The 19371-nt window shown below is 34.7% G+C and overlaps 1 protein-coding gene across 7 annotated transcripts in view; it reads right to left on the bottom strand.

Annotated features, from left to right (window-relative positions):
• Positions 1-19371, bottom strand: part of Aftph (aftiphilin) — a 70659-nt gene that overhangs the window by 43699 nt on the left and 7589 nt on the right. For 6 of the 7 annotated variants that reach the window (XM_077791866.1, XM_026387199.2, XM_077791871.1 and 3 more), the window contains exon 2: positions 2592-4555. In XM_077791866.1, the coding sequence (XP_077647992.1) occupies positions 2592-4523 (1932 nt within the window). In that variant the 5' untranslated portion in view covers positions 4524-4555. Of the gene's footprint in view, positions 1-2591; positions 4556-10404; positions 10510-19371 lie in introns of all 7 variants that reach the window. The other variant, XM_077791867.1, reaches the window with a different exon arrangement.

The following is a 19371-nucleotide window of genomic DNA, read 5'->3' as shown; positions in this document are numbered from 1 at the left end:
CAAAGAAAAATTTTGACCTCTTTGTGATTTGTAAAATGGAGGTTTTTTTTTTTTTTTTTTTTTTTTTGCAGTGCTGGGGATTGGATCCAGGGCCTCAAGCATGCTATGCAGGTGCTCTGCCACTGAGCTACACCTCTAGTCTACTACTTGACTTTTTCCAGTTCCCCCAGTCTACTACTTGTCATTCTTAAGAATGTTAAAAGAGAATGAAATATATCAGATTCTGAGTTCTCAGAAAAAAATTATTCACTAAAAGGATAATATCTTTTTTCTCAGTAATGAGGTATGCTGGACCAGCGGCTGACAATTAATTTGACTGAGAACATTTTTTGAGTTTGAAAAATTTCTTGATTGAATTTTCCCCACCTAAGTAACAAATAATTGCAATAAGCCTGAGAAAGATATATTTATTGAAACTTTATTTATGGTAGTTTAAGTTCATAGTAGACTTTAAAAAAAAAAGGTGCTAAAAAATATGGACCTGGATGTTACATACCAAATATAGTGAAAAGTGGGAAAAAACCTGAAATGACACCTATATTTGTCTGATTTTACAAAACAAAGAGCTGCCTTCCACCCCTGTTTAACTGAATTAATTGAGCTCTGAATTCTAAAATACTCTAATATGTGAGGATTTCTATTCTGTCCTGGACATTGCAGCAATTAAAAGAAGCATTTAGAGAAAACTGTTAGTAAACCCAATCCCTTCCAAGGACTAGATTAATGTACCATAAATAAAGTTTCAATAATTATATCTGGTCTTGTCAAATGGTAAGACATACCATTTGAGTATGCATTTGATGTTCTGGTCTTCAGTTCTAAGGTTTAAAAACTAAGATAATTACAATGTTATTTAAACATCAGAATCTGAAAGCCAAGAAGAAAGTACAGGCTACGATTCTCCTTTACAACAGCAGGATAAGAATCAAGGTCACTGTTTAATCTTTATCCACTACTGACTCAGTAACTTAGCAGGGTATACCTATTTCCCTACCTCAACTTTCTTCCCAAACTTCCTCCACTTCCTTCCAGAGTTTTTCCTCCCCAACATCCATCTCCAAATTCTGTCATTCTGTATAACCCATTCAGCAAAAAACAAAAGTCTAGGGCTGAGGTTGTAGCTCAGTGGTAGAGTACTTGCCTAGCATGTCTGAGGCACTGGGTTTGATCCTCAGCACCACATAAAAATAAACACAATAGATACTGTGTCCATGTATAACTAAAAAAATTAAATAAATAAATAAAATAAAGATACTATGTTCACCTACAACTAAAAATTAAAAAAAAAAAAAAAACAAGAAAAGAAAAGAAAAAAAAAAGTCTAAGGCCTGAGTCAAACAAATCTTGGAAAGTCTTAATGCATCTTGCCAAATATATGTAGCTTTTGTTTAATTTTTACCAAATATAATCATGCTACAAAATGTTTATTTTCTATTTTTTCAAAACCATAAAGCTTTTAAGAAGCTGAGTCAAGATTCAAAATCAGCTCTATCAGATTCCATGAAGCCCATTTCATGCTTTATTATCTCTTATATCCAGTTATCAAATTATAAATAAGTAACTTCAATCAACTTGTGTGATGCCAAAATTTCCTATTTGAAGGGATCATAGTTTAAAAAATTCACTATCTGATGATGTTAAAAGTTCTAGGGCTATAAATTAAAGATCGTTCAATACCAATGTCATCCTATATGCTAGTAAGATGAAACTAAATAGTTTGCAAAGGGTTAGGTCAAAACCCAACAGTCTTCATTTTGCATTATAATTAGTTCACTTCCTGTTTAAAATTCCAAGGTTCTGCCTCAATAATAAATTACCTAACAGGAATAATACACATTAGTCAAACCATATAATAACTGAACTAGCAAAGTAGACAATTCAGGCACCCAAAGCCAACTGAAAAATGATTAGCTGTGTACATCAACTGGTAATACCATAATTTGCCTAATATCTTTTTGTTAATTGGTTCTTTTTAGTTATACTTAATGTGTAAAGGTATCAAAGCAATGATGTATAACCATTTCAATTTACACACTTTGGAAATACTTCCAGTTGAAAATTGGTTTCTCAGCAAAAGATAACCAGAATTTACCCATAGTATCTTTTAAAAAAATCAAATGGGCACATTTCTGTAACTGTTACATCTTAACATTTTTTTTATTTTTGCAGTACTCGAGATGGAACCCAGAGGGTTTCTACCACTGAGCTACATCCCCCAAGCCTTTTAATTTTTTATTTTGAGGCAGGTCTCCCTAAGTTGCTGAGGCTGCCCTTGACCTGGTGATCCTCTTGCTTCAGCCTCCCTGAGTCCCTAGGATTATGGGTATGCCACTACACCTGGAAAAATTGGCAAATTTCTATGACTCTTAAGAAAACTCACTGGGATAAATATCAAGTTTTAGTACTGGACTATTTATAATTTCTCAAAGGGTTGTAAAAATGTAACTAACCTACAAAGCAGGCAAGCATTACATATAATAAAGAGACTCCTTTAACAGGTACTCAATTGAAAAAATATTTTTTAAAAAGCTGAATTGGAAGTCTTCACAGCAATTAATATGTCATAAAAAATAGAGAATATTAGTAAATACCTGAATGGAAGTGGCTGATTCCTGTAAATGGCCACTAGCAACTGCTCCTTTGGGAGTTGCTAAAGGGATACTGTGCATCTTGGGGGTTCCTGGAATATCAACATTTTCATCTGTCCTATGTGACTGCCAGACTTCCTTTCGATGATGAGCTTCAGTGGCTTGCTGATCTCCAAAAGCAGCCCAGGAACAACCATCTTTTTGTTCATCCCCAAAAGCATTCCAATCTACAATTTGGCTAGGACCAGCTGAACTGAAGTCCGCAAAGTCATCAGAGTCTTGAAAAGCACTGCAGTCATCTTGAATATTTGGCACTGAATCAAAATCTCCAAACTCACTGTCTTGCCCATTTTTCAGTTCTGAAACAGGTTCAGTGCCTGTTCCACTAGACTTTCTTGCCAATTGACATTCCTCTGATAAACTATCAGAGGTCTGTTTCAGGTCTGAATCAGTAAATATCATTTCCTCCGGGTAAGAAGCAGTATTTGTATCCCCAAATTCTCCAAAGTCATCACTTGGTTCACTAAAATGTGGAAAGTGCTCTGAGGACTCTTCAAAAGTGACATCACTCATTGAATCTTGAGTACCAGTGACGAAAGGTGGAGTGGTGCCACTGGCTGTGCCAAAGTCACCAAAATCATCCTCATTGGTATCATTGCAAGTCACAAAATCATTACTACTATCACCATTTTTTACACTTACAGAATCATCCAAAACATTTTCTTCTGTAGGACCAATGTTTGGGATTTGGGAATTAGTAAACTTTCTACTTTCTTCTTTGGAAGAACCAAGTTCTTCATCAGCATCAAAAGTTTTAATAGAATCCATGCATAGGTCAGCACATTTTGAAGTAACTAAATGTAGTTCTTCCTCAGTTTTACATTGTTCTTTCCTAATGGCTTCTGAATTATCAGTTGAATCTACCAAATTCCAAGCCTTTGATTGAATATTTGAATTTAAAAATTCATCCTGTTGCAGCATTGGAAGGCCTTGTTTTTCAACACCAAAACTTCTGTTAGGTGCTATGCTTATTTCTGAAACACAAACCTGATCCTCTCCATCAGTGTCTCCTTTTTCATCAAAACTTTTAACCAAAGACACTTCTTTTACAGAATTCAGTTCATTGACTCTGTTAATTTTGTTGTTTTCCTGAATGGTTAGTGCATCTCTCTCATTTAAAACTGCACATCTTATTTCTTCTAGTTGTATCCTTTCCTTTTGGGAAAATGTGGCAAAATCTGCAAATTCCTCAGCAGGACTAGGTGCAAAGTCTAAATTATACTCAGTGCTATGAGTGCTCAGAGGCTTTTGTCCCTTTGAATCAGCTACATTGTCTAGATCATCTGTTCCCTGAGGATTTACAGTTTCCAACCCTGCAAACCCATTTGTTAGAATCTCCAGACAAGGAGGCTTTTCACCATTGCAGCTCTCTAACTGCTTGTTTTGATGAACAATGTTCATATCAGTTCTAAAATCTCCTGGAGTGAAACTTTCAGGTGTTCCAACATTCTGTCTCTGCTCTATTACTTTGTTTAAATCTCCTGGACTTTCCATGCCATCAGTAGAAGTATCTAAAGTTTTAGATGAAATAATTTCTTTGCTGGTGGTACAAAGTAAAACATCAGACTGACCTTTCATGGGAGTACAAAGTTCAGCAGTGATGTCCTTATCATTACCATTTTTAATGGACTTAAAGCTTGTAAGGCTATCTACATTTTCTGAGAAATCATGAATTGGCATAAAATGGTTTGAAGATACAAACTCTTCCTTAGGACGAGTATAATCTGGTGTATCAAAATCGACAAACCCTATGCCAGAAGGGCTGACTTCTGAAAATCCACCAAATTCCCCAAATTCATCATCATCCTCCTCCTCTGCTCCATTGTCTAGTGGTGGTGGGGATGAAGAGTACATTCGAATGATGTCTGGCTCCATTGTTCAGTTGCTTTCTAAGGATTAATTTATACCTGTTAAAAAAAAAAAGTTTTTGAGGGAAGAATTATATATAATAAAGTCTTTCAAAATTTTCTCAAAGCTACCCTAAAGCAATGCAAATTCACACTGCTCTATTTTGTATCTTTTTTTTAAAAAAATATTTTTTAGTTGTAGATGGACACAATACCTTTAATTTTATTTATTTATTTTTACGTAGTGCTGAGGATCAAACCCAGTGCCTCACATGTGCTAGGCAAGCGCTCTACCACTGAGCTACAACCCTAGCCCTCTATTTTGTATCTTTTAAACTATATTTCTCTTAAATGAGATTACACAGTTACAACATAGTGGCAAAAAATATTTCTTTTCTCTTTTAGCATGTTACCAATGTCTTTGGGAGTACATTAAAGAAATATGGGACTCCAAAAAAATTTGAATAGACATCTTTAAAAGTACACCTACAAAGTTTTCTCTCAGGTACTTGCTTATTCTGTTAAATTCTCTTTCAAATTCACTGGGGACTCAGTGTTTGCCTTATGGATTTGTATGAACTCTCTATATATTAAGACATGAAAATCCTCAAATTGCTACAAATAATTCCTTCAGTTTGCTTTTCAATGTTTATTTCTGAACCCAGGTTAACTTTTTAATACCTGAATTTTGAAGTTAGTTTAAGGCTCACAAGAACTTGCAAAAATAGTCGAGCTCTTGTATATTCTACCAGCTTCTTTCAATGCTAATAAACATCATCAGATGCTCCTTGACTTATTATAGATATACATCTCCAAAAACCCATAAGTTGAAATTATCATAAAGCAAAAATGCATTTAATACACCCAATCTACTGAACATCACAGCTTAGCAACACAGTGCACTGTAGAGCAACACATTTGGCTTGCTGTTGCTCATGAGAAAGTGTCCTATTGCATATTGCTAGACCAGGAAAAGATCAAAATTCAAAATTCCAATTATAGCTTCTACTAAATTCATACTGCTTTCATACCATCATAAAGTTGAAAAATTGTAAGTCAAACCATCATAAACTGAGGACTGTCTGTACCTGGTCAAACTAGGAAACAGACACCAGTACAATTCTATTAGCTTAGCTACAGGCCTTGTTTGGACTTCACCTGTTTTTTTCTTTTTTTGGTCCATGTGTAGTTTTATGAAATGTTATCATGTGTATCAATTAGTTATCACTACAACTGGGATAAGTTCAATGAACACAAAGAAACTCCCTCATGTTGCCCCTTAATAGTCACATCTATCTTTGGGGGTGGTGATCTCATGAACATCCAAGGGAAATCAGTAGGGCAGAAGAAAGGAACCAGGGAAGAAAGAAGGGAAGGATTGAAAGGGGCAATAACTGGGAAATGACACTGGCCAAAAACACTGTCATATTGTGTGCATGTACAAATATGTAATAATGAATCCCACCATTATTGGTTGTAATTATAATGAACCAATAAAAAATATGGGAAAAGAGTTATACCTTTGCTTAGATTTTAATCCTTGACAATCACTGATCTATTCTCTTTCATTATAATTTTGCTATATCAAGAGTGTTAGGTAAATGAAATTATGTAATATGTAAACCTTTGAAGCTGGCTTTTTTCATTCAGCCTAATGCCCTTGAGGGCCATACATGTTGCTGTACGTATTAATAGTTCATTCTTTTTATTGCTAAGTAGTCATCCATTATATAGCTGTACCACAGGTTGTCTATCCATTCACTTTATAGAGGACATCTGAGTTGTTTTAATATTTGTATAGTGCAAATAAGGCTTCTATGAACACACATACAAATTACTGTGTGAACATAAGTTTTCATTTCTCCAAACCATATATCTAGGAGTGTGAATGCTGGGTCAGATGGTATATTCAATTTCATAAAACTGCCAACCTGTTTTCCCAAGTTTATTTAATGAAGTCAAGTCAACTGATCTTTTTATTTGTGATTTTCTTCATCGTTTTACTAGTATATAAGTGCAAGAATTCATAAATATTCACTTTTATTTGCCTGTATGTTTTAAAATTTATTTTTTAATACATTAGAACTTATTTTGGTGTAGGATGTAAGCAAGGATCTGATTTTTTCCCCTAAATAATCAAGCAATAATCATAACCCCATTTGTTGAGTAATACTCCCCATACTCATTAATTTATGATGTCTCCTTTTTCATATATTTAATTCTTAAATGCAATTTGTCAGGGCTATTCTGTTCCTCTATACTAAGGACACAAGTCAGACAACATTAGAAGCAATGGAAGGACAACCAACCAAAGTTCTAGAATAAAACTATCCCACAAATAATAAACTGATACTTCTTGAAACTCACAGTTGCTAAGTTAGATATATGAGGAAAATATCTGCTATAAAATATAACCAATTTTGCAAGCTAGAGAAAATCACTTTTTCCTAGTTCTCAAGTTTCCCCAGTTTTAGAGCCATGGTACTTAACAATCACATAATGTAATTCCTGAGATGAGGAAAATAAGGCCTATTGTTGATAACTTTCCCAAAGTTCATATACCTGCTTAGTGGAGAATGGCTTTGGAATTTTGAAAAGGAGGACCTTTGAGATCAGTGATGGGTCCAGCCACTGAGTTATTCTGAATGAAATATGCAAGCCAGAAAAAAGTAAAAGACAAAATTGTAATATTCCTACTTTAAATTATCTTCCTTATGAAATTAGCACCATAAATAAATAACTGCTTTAGCTCTGAGATACTGTTCTGCTGCTGATTTGAAAAGGATAAAGCAATAAAAGGTACAGATAAGTACTATTTTCTTCTCTTGTCTAACATTTTGATAACTTTTCTCATACTCAATGTCCAAGGTAATTTGATCTTTAACAGTTTCTCCCTAATTAGGAAGTTCCTATTATTTAAACATATTCTGCCAATGTCAATGGGAGTATAGGAAAAGGGACTCCTGCACATACATACTGCTGTTGGGACCGTGAATAGTTTAAAGGCTTACAGAAGGCAATATGACTATACTATGCAAACTCTGAAAACCAAAAATAAAGCTTATTATGCAGCCATTAACTGCATGATTACTTTTTCTAAAATTTAAAAGCATTAATAATGATAAGGACATGTCAAAAGCACACAAAAGCCAAACTGGGGGAGGGGGGGTCCTACTAGTAAAATCAGGGACAATTTAGTATTAAAATAAAGACAAATAAATTATAACATACTGAATAAAATAACAATCTGAGTTCTCCCAAATATAAGCATATCAATGAATAAATCAAATGTTAGATGAAGAACAGGATAGTTGAATAGTTTCAAAGTAATTCCCTACAATATAATTAATTACAAAGGGAAAAAGTATAACTTTACAGCAGTGAAGCCTGATACTCCCAGTGATCAAGGTGAATACTGAACTCATGTAGCACCTGATGAGATGTGATGAGAATAATACAGGACCATATCTGGAATATTCTTATCAAAAATATATAAACTGAATTAATGAGGAAACAAATCTAAAATGGGAGGCACTTTACAAACAAGTTGGCCTATAATCTTTAAAAGTATAAGGTTATGAAAGTCAAGGAAAGAAAGACTGAAGAACTGTTTCAGATTGAAGAGACAACAGTAAATGCAATATTTGATTCTCAACTAGATCCCTTTCTATAAAAGGTCACTTCGATGATTGTGAAACTTGAAGTCCACGGATTAGATAGAAGCAATGTTAATTTCTTGATTTTGATGAATTTGTGGTTATGTAAGAGAACACCTTAGGCCATAGGAAACATACACTAAAATATTTGGGAGTGATAGGGGCTTTAGTCTGGAGATCTACTTTCAAACTGTTCCAGAAAAAAATGTTATTTGTATTGAACTTGCAACTTTTTATAAGTTTGTGACTGATTCAGAATAAAAAAATTAAAAATATATTTAAAAACATTCAGGGAGAGTTGTGTACCTGCATTACTCCCCAGGCTTATTTCACTTTACATAAAATCTTCAAAGTTCATCTGTTTTGTAGCATATCTCAGATCTTCACTCCTTTTTATGGGTGAATAATACTCTATTATATGTATTACCCTAATGTGTTTATTCATCAAAGGATACTCAGGTTGCTTCTACTTTATGGCTATTGTGAATAATGCTACCATGAACATCGGTGTAGAATATATCTTATTTTAAAACCTTTTTATTTTGAAATAACATTACAAAAAAAGAGCATAAAGTCCTGTGTAACCCTTAAACCAGTTCCCAGAAATGGTGTTCTATTATATAGCTACTATTACGGTTTACTATTATGGTTTAGATATGAGGTGTCCCCTCAAAAAACACATGTATAAGACAATGCAAGAATGTTCAGAGGTGAAACAATTAGATTATGAGAACTATAACATAATCAGTAGATTAAATCCACTGATATGGATTAATTGTAGGCAGGTACAGTGCAGTTGCAGGAGGATCACCAGGGAAGTACCTTTGGGGTTTAAATTTTGTTCCTGGTGAGTGGAACGTGCTCTTGCTTTCTCTGCATGCCCTTCTGCCACAATGTTCTGCCTCACTTTGTTCCCACAGCAATGAAGTTGGCTATTTGTGGATTGAAACCACTGAAACTGTGAGTGTTAAATAAACTTTTCCTCCTCTATGCAGTTTTTGTCAGGTCTTTTGGTGACAATTAAGAAAAAAATTAACAACAACAACAAAAAAAAGCACAGTAGCAAAACCAAAAACTAACAGAGTTGGTATATTAATATTAACAATACTGTTAATATATCTAATTTTTATCTTTTTTAAAAAAGAATTTGCATTTGTGTTTAGATTAGTTCTGTTCAACTTCATTCCCTACAGATTGCAAAACTAATCACCATTGTCAAGACACAGAACTGCCCCTACCTGTTCTCCGTCCTTGTCAACTGGCAACCACCAATCTGTTCTCTAGCTCCACAGTTTTGTCACTTTAAGAGAGCTATGTAATCTGTGAGGTTGACTTTTTTCACCCAGCACAGTGCTCTTTAAAAAAAAAAAAAAAAAAATATATATATATATATATATATATATATATATATATATATATTTATTTTTTAGTTTTAAGTGGATATAATATTTTTATGTGGTGCTGAGGATTGAACCTAGTGCCTCACAGGTACGAGTACTCTACCACTTGAGCCACAACCCCAGACCCAAGTAGCACAATATTCTTGAGGTCTATCTTGGTTGTTGCATGTATCAATTGGTCAGTCCTTTTTACTGCTGAGTATTGTTTTGCTATCCAGATGTACTAGTTCATCCAACCATTTACCCATTGAAGGACACTGGGGTTGTTACCAGTATTTTACTAAAAATACTATATATAATACAAATGCTAATAACATTCATGTTCAGGTTTTTGTGTAAACATAAGTTGTCATTTTGCTGAGATAAATGATGATTGTGACTGCAGGGCACTAATGGTAAGTGCATGTTTAGTTTTATAAAAAGCTGCCAAATTATTTTCCAGTGTGTGTGTACCATCTTACATTCCTACAATACCTTATTTTTAAAGAACCATGTGTGATGTTTCTTTTTAGCAGAATCTGTTCATGGTAAAACTACAGCTTTTTCCAAAACACTGCTTCGTTTGAAAAATGGAATAATTTATTGGTTCAAGGCTTATTTCAAAATCAGTTGCTAATGCAAATATAAAATCTGAATCAGAAAACTTGTAACCAAGGCAACAACACAGGAAGTAGTTTCTCCTCCTCATGTACCTTGGCAAGGTACTCTATTTCCCCTTCTAGGTGACACAGGCTCTATCAGCCTTCCAGAATACAGACATTTGTATTTTTTAATACTGAGTCATCTACTGATAAGAAGAACTTGGGGTGCTGTGTACTCCTCTTCAGCAGGTCTTGGCTCTGGCCCAACTCACCTTCAGAAACCTAAGAGAATGCCAGTCTTTATAAGCTTCAGTCAACTACACAGTATGGAGGAGGCTCGAGGCTTTCCAGAAAATTCCTCTGTGTCCAGGCCAACTCTACTTAAAAGAAGCTTTATGTTAATTGAAGTATTACTTGTATAATGAATTTACAAATTAAGTTTGACTTAGATAATCTACTTTTTTAAACACAGAAAAGATGGGTTTTAAATAGCTACTTCTATTTAACAGGGGGAAAAAAAGGATGGATGAGCTAGTTTAATACTGTGTCTGGCACAAAGCAAACTCAATAACTGTTTCTTCATCCTTTCTAATGGACTACTTAATCCACACAAGATGTCCCAATTAGTCATTCAATTTCTTTATAACCTGAACAAACAGGTGTGTATGTATGTATGTATAAGGGTTCAACTTGCTATTTTTATGTCTGTTTATTGCAAGACCTATTAGAGGGGAGTAAACAAGGCTATTGCCTTGGCAGTAGGGAACATTCAAGCCACAGATAACACAAATAGTTCACACAAGGGTCTTATAATTACATAGTGAACTAAAAGGAGTTAGAGAAGGGAGACAGAATCGGGGAGGCTTGCTGTACTTTGGAGATTTATCCATGGGATATCATATCCTTATAAAATGACTAGGAGACAATACAGGTGAATAACTATTTAAAAATGCAGGCAAAGCAGACCTTCATGTTGATAAACAGTGATTATCAAAGGGTTTAGGATCTGAGAATTCTGGTGCAGAAGGTCTAATATAGGGTCAGGACAGCAATAATCAGCAACAGACTTGAGTCCTAAACCAGGTTAGTAGCCAGGGTGGCAGAGCACATAGTGGGTGAAGGGGATCAATATTAATCTTCAATCAGAAAGAAGATGCACACAAGGACTGCTGGCTTCAAAAATGAAATGATCATGGAAAAGAAGAGACAGTGAGTCTGTTGGCTGAGAGCTCTGGATTCAAGAGGTAAAAGGGGCTTAATTCAAGAGGTAAAAGGGGCTTAGGAAGGCAGAGGAAAGAAAGAAAGAGTCAACTATTATTTGACACTATTTGATGATTTAAAAATAGTTTTCTCAAGAACAAAATGGAGCACAAACTGCCAGATATAAAGTCTTGGTTTAAAGCCCCGTAGTCACATGATAACAAAAATGTCACTGCTGTGAGGTAGGGAAAGGATGGACTTTTCAACAAGTGACCCTAGATTAGCTGCTTATCCACACATGGGGGAAAGCCTTTGATTCTACCTAACATAAAAATAAATACCTTTGACTCTATCTTATGTAAAAATAAACCTAGATAGATCAAAGACCCAAACAATAAAGTAAAGAAATCAACCTTTCAGGAGATAAGATTATTTTCACCACCCTAGGGAAAGCAAAAATGCTTTAAACAAGATATAGAAAGTGGACTATATTAAAATTTAAAATTTCATCAAAAGAACATCATTAATAGAGTAAAATGGCAAAAAAAAAAAAACACTGTCTGGCTATTTGCAATACATGTAATTGTCAACTAACTTATATCCAGAATATACAAAGAATTTCTATAAAACAATGAAAAACAATCCAATAGAAAAATGGCCAAAATATCTGAACAGGTATTTCACAAAAGAGGATATCCAAAATGGCTGATAAGCATATGCAAAGTCAACAGGGGAATGCACATTAAGATCACAAGACACCACTACACACACACTAGAATGGCTAAAATTAAAACAAAGTTATTCTAACGATAGCCACTTTGGCAAGGTGCAACTAGAATTCTCATACTTTATTGATAAACTGTTCTATGCATTTTGGAAACTATTTGACAATATCTACTAAAAGAACATGTGGCATATTTTGTGCATTCAATAATTCAGTAATCATCACATTTTAACTCTAAGTCTATGCCTCAAACAAATGTAAGCCATTAAAAAATGTAAGCCAAGGGGTTGGGGGTTATAGCTCAGTGGCAGGGCATTTGCCTAGCATGTGTGAGGCACTGGGTTTGATCCTTAGCACCACTTAAACACATGCTGTCCATCTACAACTAAGAAAAAAAAATTTAAGTTAATACTTGTTTAATTGGCTCTCTAGATTTTAAAAGATCATTGAAGAAAATCCTTTAAGAAAAATATTTATAACTAAAGATACACTAAAGAGTAATTTTTATAAACAATCCCTAGAAAATAAGCAATTTACATGCATACTATAATTTCATAGGCTTGAGTGGGCCTAAAGACAAAACAAATCTGAAGCCCAAGATTGAATGACCAAGACTGTAATCTCTAAGGCCAATAAGAGTTTGTTAACATGGGGAGAGGAATAGATATATGCAACTTAGAAGTTCTTTTTTTAAAAAAATATCTTTATTTTATTTATTTATTTTTATGTGGTACTGAGGATTGAACCCAGGGCCTTGCACATTCAAGATGAGCGCTCTACCGCTGACCCACAACCCCAGACCCAACTTAAAAGTTCTTATAAGTGTCTCGAAGTAAACTGTCTATGACTCCTATACAGTTAGAGGAAAGACCACAAGAATAAAGGCTTATAAGAAGGGTGGAGTGGAAATGATTTTTGTATGTAGGAAACACATAGGGTATTATTTGCACATTCCTCAAAGAGAATTAGCCCTTGCCCTTTCTACCCTCTTATCCACATACAGTATTATCTACTGTAAAGGTGTTTGGAGTCTCATATGGTGGTGGTGGTATGGCCTCTAAGAGGCCCTCTAAAAATCTCCCAGAATCAAACACAGAGATAAGCTAAAAGCTTACAACCAGTACTGCTTACACCAAATTTATTTGTATAGGGACTGAGGTGGGACTGGGGACCAAAATTAAGAAGAATGGTGATTAAGAAATGGGAAAAGAAAGACAACTTTATCTGAAGTTATATGACTGACTCTGTTAGTACAAACTATTAGGTAATGGATCACACACACAAACAAATCACTACATTTTTGCCAGAGGATGCCTGAGATTTATAATTAGTCACTTGTTAAACCAACTGAGTAAGTTTAAAAAAGAAAAAGAGGAAGAGGAAAGAGAAAGAAGCTGGGTATGGTGGCTCACCCCTGTAATCCCAGTGACTCAGGAGGCTGAGGCAGGAAGATCCAAAGTTTGAGGCCATCCTGGGAAACTTACTAAAATCCTATCTCAAAAACTAAAAAAGGGTTGGGGATGTAGCTTGGTGGTAGAAGCCCCTGGGGTTCAACCCCCAGCATCAATGAAAGAAAATCTGTATTTTAGAAAAATTAATTAAAATGTCATATAAGCAATAACATTGATTTGTATTACCAATGTTGTAATAGCTCATATTCTTCAAAATCTTTTCTGTAACATCCTTATGAAAATTTGAAGATAATGTCAAAATGTACTATCAATGAATCTTCCCACCCAGCCTACATTCCTGCTTTGCTTAAGAATCATTAAAACAAAACAAAACCACCACATAAGAGCCCTCCTTCTGAGCCACATGAAGACAGGGATTTAGTTCACTTTTTAGTTTTTAATTAAGAAGACCATGATGTCACTGTCACAAAGATTTTCATGGCTTCTTGACTATTAGCTCTATAGGGGCTAACAAATACACAGAGAGCCCCTGAAAGTAAATGCTCTTAAAGAACTGAGAAAGGTTTTTATTGTTGTTAGTTTTTAGGACTACCATCCTCTTTTCAATACAGGCTGCAAACTTTGAAGCTACTTAATGTAACTTCCACAATTTCAAAGCTGATTTTCTTTTTCTTGGTGGTAATGAGGACTGATCTCAGAGGTACTCTAACAATGAGTTATATCCCCAGCCTTTTATATCACTTATTTTTAATTTTGAGGCAGGATCTCACTAAGTTGCTTAGGTTGGCCTTGATCTTACAATATTCTTGCCTCTGCCTCTGCCTCTGGAGTGGCTGGGATTATGGACTGCCACCATGCCCAGCTCATAGCTGAATGTATATTTTTTTTATTGTCATAATTTTTTTTTTAAAGAGAGAGTGAGAAGAGAGAGAGAGAATTTTTTTTAATATTTATTTTTTAGTTCTTGGCGGACACAACATCTTTGTTGGTATGTGGTGCTGAGGATCGAACCCGGGCCACACGCATGCCAGGCGAGCACGCTACCGCTTGAGCCACATCCCCAGCCCTTATTGTCATAATTAACTTGCCAACTTAAAAGAAAAAGATATCATAGACATCGTCTGTATGTCTGTGTCATCAACTACATAATACACAGTATTATTTAAGGTGTTTGTTAAACAAGTTATCTTTGATGTATTTTCAATCCCCTGCTTATACACAATATCAAGTTATTTACTGAGTGCTTGTTAGGTTCCAATATCATGTGAAAAGCAAATATGAATTATCTAATCTAGTCCTTGTACTACTCCTCGTCTTTTTTTTGGTGTGTGTGTGTGTGTGTGTGTGTGTGTGTGTGTGTACGCGCGCGCTGAGGATTGAACTCAGGGGTACTCAACCATGGAGCTACGTCCTCAGCCCTTTTTATATTTTATTTAGAGACAGGGTCTCACTGAGTTTTAGGGCCTTGCTAAATTGCTGAGGCTGGCTTTGAATTCACCATCCTCCTGCCTCATAAAAGTAAAAGCTTAAAGGTAAGTAATCTATCAAAGGTAGTGTAACTAGTAAGTGGTCTGTTAATCATGAGCTAATCAAATATTTTATAAGTGACTTAAAATACTGCAGAAATGACTAAAAGAAAATATTAAAATTGTAAGAATTGCCCCTCAAATATTTTTGAATTGTTCAGAAAAGGGTTTTTGAAGCTTCCACAGTAATTTGGAAGGAGAAAGAAGATTTTTACAAGAGGAAGGAAGTATAATCAACAAAAATGTCAAGAAGCAAATATCTTGTGTAATGCACATAGTATCAAATATGAGCAAATAATAAAAATAAGCAGGAAAATATCTTTACACCTAAGTTGATCACTCAAAGACAGCCAGACTGCTTACACTGGAAACTGTTTTACCTTCAACATGTCATATACACTGACCTTATTTGAGAATTTACTAGCTCTTTCCCCTGAAAGCTACTTGAAATTGATTAGGTAAATTGGCTAACTATTGATAAAAGGACACCAAAACTAGCAGCATTGAGAATGTATATGCATCAGCCTTTGCAAAATAATTTTTTCCCTAGTATGCTCTGCTCCAATTGTATAGCAGCAGAATAAATTAACCACTCTAAATTCTCCACACTCATATCCCTGAAACTTTACAATGCAAATAAAATCTAAAATGCAAGAACTACTTAGATTTCAGGCCTCTTCACTAAAATTTTGCTTACATCCACAATCTTGATCAGATAATCCCTGGACCACCTGCTTTTCTTCTCACTTGCTGCTCAGGGGCTATCTGAATTTCTCTATCACCACTGATGCTTTCTTCTCAGCTCATAAATGTTCAAGACTCTTCTATTCTCAAAACAAAAGCCCTCCTTTCTGTGTACTTTCTAGTTCTCACTACAGACCTTCTTAAAAGGGACCTATCTGTTCACTATCTCTACTTCCTAACCTCCCACTCGTAATCCTCAACATTGCACACTCTGGCTTTCATCCTAGCACTCCACTGAAATTGCTCCCACAAGTTACTTGAGCTCAAAAGACAGTGTTAGTGGGCAGAGGCCTCTGTTGAGTTTCCACTGCATCCTCAGGGCCTGGCTCACAACAGGGACTGGATACATTATTATAGTTCTTTCTGGGGCATTAATTCCACTGACTGCTCTTGAATAAGCCCCCACCCTAACTAGATTTCAATAACCCTACCTCTGGTCTTTCAGTGCTCGACCAAAATTAAGTTAGAAAATATATAATTTCCATCAAAAATAAGTAAGTGTGTTCTGAGGGGGAGTGGTGTAAAAAGTGATGAGTGTGAAAGAAAACAAATGCAATCCTTTGTGCTGCAATATTTTACGTATAAGCTATGAAAAACATTGCTTAAAGGACAAAAATTTGTTAGTGTGTTAACAGACCTGCTAACATGAATATTTGCTTTGGTTTAGGATAATTTCTCTGTGTAAGTAGAGGTGTCAGCTAGTGTCACAAGAGTGTGGTCCTACTCTAGAAGTCCAACTGATTTTCCCATGCCTTCTTTTTCTGTCTTCCCAGCAACTTTCCTTAGCACTTCATGAAAGATTTCCCACAGAAGGTTCTGCAGTCAGCTGAAATGAATAGCTGACATGCTCTGAAAGACATTTCTTGCTGTACAGTTTAAATTAGCATTCTAGATAAGCATGATGAGTTAAACTTCAAGAGCTCAGGATATTCTGAGAAATAAAAATAAACAAACCAACTCCCAAATTCAAATCACAAACCACTTTGTGGACTTCCAAAACTAAAATCATCAGTCTGTAACTAGAAGATGCACACCTTGGCAAGTACCCTTTATTTGACAGTGCTGCTCTTCATGCAATTATAAGTACCTACCATGAGAGCAACTTTCTCAGAAGCAACTACTAAAAGGTTATAAAACTGCAATCGAATGCAATTACAACTACTTGAGTTAACAGGCAATATCCTAGATACTATGACTCAAAAACAAGGCCTTAAAATATGACCTAGGGAACAGCAGATTTATGTTACAAATTAAGTTTTTGCCAGATACTGTTAATTTTACTTTAATTTGTTCTCCGACCACCCATCAATTAAGAAAAAAAAGTGACCTAGAGGCATATGAAGAGACAGAAGGAAACCAGAAAATAAACCATGCTTAAATAGAATCTTACATGATCCACAAAACAAAACAAACAAACAAACAAACAAAAAACCCCATAACAACATTCTTGAAGGGGATTATCATAAAACAAAACTTTGCCAAAACAATGCTCATGACTGTCTGTAAATAATGTCATGAGTGGGTCAACCTGTACTGATAACCACATGAAAACTATAGAAGGAACTGAACCCAGGGCACTGAACCACAGAGCCACATCCCCAGCTCTTTTCATTTTTTATTTTGAGAAAGGGTCTCACTCAGTTGCTTAGGGCATCACTTAGTTTCTGAGGCTGGTCTCGAACTTGCAATCTCTTGCCTCAGCTTCCTGAGTTGCTGGGATTACATGCATGGTTGACCTTTTAATGGTGTCTTTTGCTTGGCTTAAAGTTTTACTTTTTCTTGAAAGGTAATTAAAAGGAAAAAATAGATAACATTCATTATTTGCAACATACCAAATACCTTTGATTAGAAATAATTTTAGAATTCAATTGTCATAGAAAACATTATTTTTCACACATTACCCTCTTCGTGATACACAGGAGAAACACATCTTCCATTATGATCTAATGTACATTAAAAAAAAAAAATTTCACCAAACAGTATTCACTGCTTTTTAGTTCTATTTCATTTTTTCTTCAAAACTGATCATGATCCCCCTAAATTGATATTATAAACCAGAAATAGTTCTTAGTCCAAAGTTTATAAAAGTAATCTCTTTCCTTCTGATCCAAGTATTCCAAATCTAATTATTGCTACTATTTCGTCTAGTACACAAATAGGAGAATATGGCTTCGTGTGTGTGTGTGTGTGTGTGTGTGTGTGTGTCTCTCTCTCTGTCTCTCTCTCTCTCTCTCTCTCTCTCTGTGGTACCTTTTAAAACAAAGAAGTCCTCCTTCCTCTGGTACTTAACAAGAAAAAAATGCATTCTTAAATTACACTATTTTAATGAACAAACCAATCTGATGAAATTTAAGTGCTCTTTTTCTCTTTGCATAAAAGTAATTCACTATTTCTTTTCCTTCAAATTCATACTACCCTCAATCTAGAAGCAAGATGCTTAAAGGATGGAGCTTTTTAAAAAACACGTTACACAAAATATGAACATTTTGGCAAATTCTAATGATTTTGTTGTTTAGGTCTGCTAATATTAAAAAAAAAATTGTGTGCCATATCTACAATGTAAAAGATGCTACTGGTGGGAGTATATATTGGTTTGTACATCCTACAGCAATTTAGTAATACATCAAAATTTTTAATGTACATTCTTAAACTAAGCAATTTTATCTGCAATAATGTGTCCCATTCATAAAAGTTGTGTAAAGATATTTCATGCAAGTATGAAAAACATATTTAATTCAGTGTGGTTTAATTTTTTTAAAAAAGCATCTAAAACAACGTATCAATAAGTGAGTAAAAAAAGGTACAGCAATTAAAAAAAAGATAAAACTATTCTACTAATGTGAAAAAAATCTTAAAAAGTACTATTAAGAGAAAGCACCTTTTTTGAAAGACAGTTCTCTTTTGATTTTCCTACTATCTAATCCTTTCTCGTACAATGGATCTATTTCTTCTGTTCACCCTATAACTTTTAAATATGCTGGAGGCCTTATCCTGGCAAAATTCTTATCCTAGCAAAATCTTCTATACTCTTTGTTTTTATATGTTCATAATACCCACACCTCTATCTGATAGCTATCTGACCTCCAGATCTGCCTACCCAAATGTCTTTTTAAAAAATATTTACCTGGATGTCCTAGGGATATCTTATAGTCTCCATTTGCAAACTGAAATCAGCTTCTACTCAAAAAACAAAACAAAAACAAAAATAAAAAACAACCAAAAACCATTTATTAAGCCTTTCAGATCCCAGGAATAAAGTTTTCTGTAAAGTCTGAGAAGTGAGATCACTTATAATGAAGCAACAGGGTCAATGAGACTGAATAATCTGTTCTTATACAAAGTGGGGCTCTAATATTAAAACCAGTGTTCTTTTCATTATGTTATTAGGTTGCCTGTCTTAATTAATCCTTCTTTTATTACATTAAATGAGTCATGTTTGTTTCCATGTTTTTCTCCCCTCTTAGGCTATGTTTTTTTTAAATTAGAATGGATGAACTGTAATATCTGAATTTTTACAAAGTTTCAAAGGTGGTACCAATGGCTAGCCAAAGTTGAGAGTCACTGTAGTAAGTTCTAAGGTATGATAAAAATATTTCTCAAACTGAAATGCTGAAATCATTGTGCTGTACACAT

The sequence above is a fragment of the Urocitellus parryii genome, chromosome 12 (genome assembly GCF_045843805.1).
Source record: "Urocitellus parryii isolate mUroPar1 chromosome 12, mUroPar1.hap1, whole genome shotgun sequence".
Classification (NCBI taxonomy): Eukaryota; Metazoa; Chordata; class Mammalia; order Rodentia; family Sciuridae; genus Urocitellus; species Urocitellus parryii.
Note: the sequence above shows the minus strand (reverse complement) of the source record. Positions and strands in the feature narration are given on the sequence as shown.